Raw genomic sequence first — 2243 nt, 5'->3', positions numbered from 1 at the left:
CAGGAAGGGTAACCTAGTGATTACAGAAAGCCATGAAGAAAGTGAGTTTGAAGAGTGAATGGGTATGGTTTGGTTTTACATCGATTTTAACATTATGTCAAAAATAATCCTAGGTATGGGCTGCACTATTGTGGACAATTAGGGTATCGATCCTGGGTCATCGGTACGAACGCCTTTACCACCGGGCTGTCCCAGCGATCCAAATGTTGATGAAGGGGAAACAATGTAAACGTATCAAAATTCACAAATAAAAATAAACATATGCCAGTAAATAAATAGTTTATTCCCATTCATTTAAATCAAACAAAGAAGCGTTAATGAGAGCTTCAGTGTCATCATATTGTAAAACAACGATAATCACATAATATTGTTCATCATCATAAGGTTGAGATATCCGTTATTACCATCCTGAGGTTGGGTCGCAGTCGACGTCGCTCCGGAAACGGCTGTAGTGGTGGGGGCTGCTCCCTGCTGAGCGTCCTGGTTCATCATCATCATCATTGGGAACAGCTTCTGCATCATGTCACTTCCGGTGAGAGCGAGCATAGTGTAGGGGTTGAATCCCTGACCTTGACCTTCCTTGCGTTGATTCATGACGTTCCCAAGCATCATGAGACGGAACATGTTTTCGTTACCGCCTCCTAGAGCGAAATATGGCAGCATGTTGCCGGTGGAGGAGGGGGTCGACATCATGGACATCATGGCCATCTGCCTCATTCTGTCATTACCAAACAGGAACGGCAAGATATTGAAAGGTGACTGTGAAACCTGGCTTGTCCCTTGATTTGGAAGGACGTTGTTGTTTTGAGGGAAAGCAAAAGCTGACATCGGGTTGTTCTGCATGTTGTTGTTCATGTTTCTGAACATCTGGTTCGGGAACTGTGTCATTGGGCCATTAGGGTTAGCTTTGTTGTGGCCGTTGTTCATGCTGTTGAGGCCGTTGCTCATCATGTTGTTGTGACCATTGTTCATCATGTTGTTCAGACCATTGTTCTTCATGTTATGACCGTTGTTCATCCCGTTGTTCATATTGTTGTTCATCATGTTGGTATCAGCAGGAGTGTTCATGGTGTTGGTGTTCATGTTGTTGCTGTTGTTGCTGCTGCTGGATCCAGACGCAGTTTGGGTCTCTGGGTTTGAAGCTGTTGGGGTCTGGGCTGAAGGCGGAAATGTCAGTTTTATAACAACAGTCCAAACATTTTGACATAGAATACATTTGCAACCCTCTGGTAGCACGACAATCACATTCACAAAAAGGGGCAACGTTGACGATATTAAACGTTGGATTTTCAGCTGGAAATGTCGCGAGTGTTATGTTTAGAAATATCCGGGTTTTGTCAGTACTGATAAAATCTTTCCGCATGACTATTATTTACAAAGCATGTATGTATATCCAAATAATGTCTAAATCATTGTATTGACCATTTAGTGAGGCTCATTATTTTGTATATGTTTCTCAATAGAGTGAGTGGGTGGGTTGAGTTTAACACTATCTATGGTGCATTTCAGTTATAACATGGCTTGTCCTGTTAATATTAGATGAAAGAGATCCAGGAAGATGTCGCTAGCACAGATGTGATGCTGACAGATTAACAATTATGATGAAAGAGTCGAGAATTCCACCGATCAGCGGACCCTTAGATGAAGCTAAATGAACTTACCATACACAGCAGCGGCAAACACCGCTAACATTATAGCAATGTTCCTCATGTTGGTGTTGCTGTTGGTTTGTCGATACTGTAAAAAATAGTGACAAAATGTGTTTTAAGAAAAGTACATGTAAGTACGCTTGTAGCGAACACGCTTACAGCGAACTGACAGATATGACGAACTCATCATGTTTTGCCCACACGTCTTTTCGAAATGTTTTGTCGAAACGCATATAACGAATACTGTTATTACGGACTAAACTAATTCATTATCCAGTTGAATTGGATATAACCGTTGGTTTTATAAGGTTCACCACATATAAAGAACAGCAAAGGAAATTTCATAAAAGTAAGTATTCATGTTTATGTCTTCTATTTATAAAGTTGTCAAGAAACGTTGCATTTCTTTTGCTGTCAGTATATTTCACTGTCGAAAGGTTCAGTCGTAAAAAAATCTTGTTCAAGAAAATATTAAACGTCAGCAGTAGAGAAGAACATCACTGCCGATTTGGTGAACGTAACAGGCAATATGTCTGTAAACATTATATAAACGGATCTCTGAAAATCATTAATGGTACCGGGTTTTCCGTATAA

General features: G+C 40.6%; 1 protein-coding gene across 1 annotated transcript; it reads right to left on the bottom strand.

Moving 5' to 3' along the window:
- Positions 1–357: 357 nt before the first annotated feature.
- LOC137291861 (GATA zinc finger domain-containing protein 14-like) lies at positions 358–1710 on the bottom strand. Its single transcript, XM_067823403.1, has 2 exons — positions 1662–1710; positions 358–1157 (listed from the first exon to the last, which is right to left on the bottom strand). Exons 1-2 carry the CDS (start codon positions 1708–1710, stop codon positions 358–360), a joined length of 849 nt encoding a protein of 282 aa, XP_067679504.1.
- Between the last annotated feature and the right edge of the window lie 533 nt (positions 1711–2243).

The sequence above is a fragment of the Haliotis asinina genome, chromosome 7 (assembly GCF_037392515.1).
Source record: "Haliotis asinina isolate JCU_RB_2024 chromosome 7, JCU_Hal_asi_v2, whole genome shotgun sequence".
Classification (NCBI taxonomy): Eukaryota; Metazoa; Mollusca; class Gastropoda; order Lepetellida; family Haliotidae; genus Haliotis; species Haliotis asinina.
This window is presented reverse-complemented; position numbering and strand designations above follow the sequence as displayed.

What these genes read in the sequence shown, in the direction of transcription:
- LOC137291861 (XM_067823403.1), bottom strand. Translation starts at nt 1,710, where the DNA reads ATGAGGAACATTGCTATAATGTTAGCGGTGTTTGCCGCTGCTGTGTAT. An exon ending in GTTTGCCGCTGCTGTGTATG is followed by an intron (nt 1,158 to 1,661) that starts GTAAGTTCATTT and finishes TTCCGCCTTCAG; the next exon opens with CCCAGACCCCAACAGCTTCA.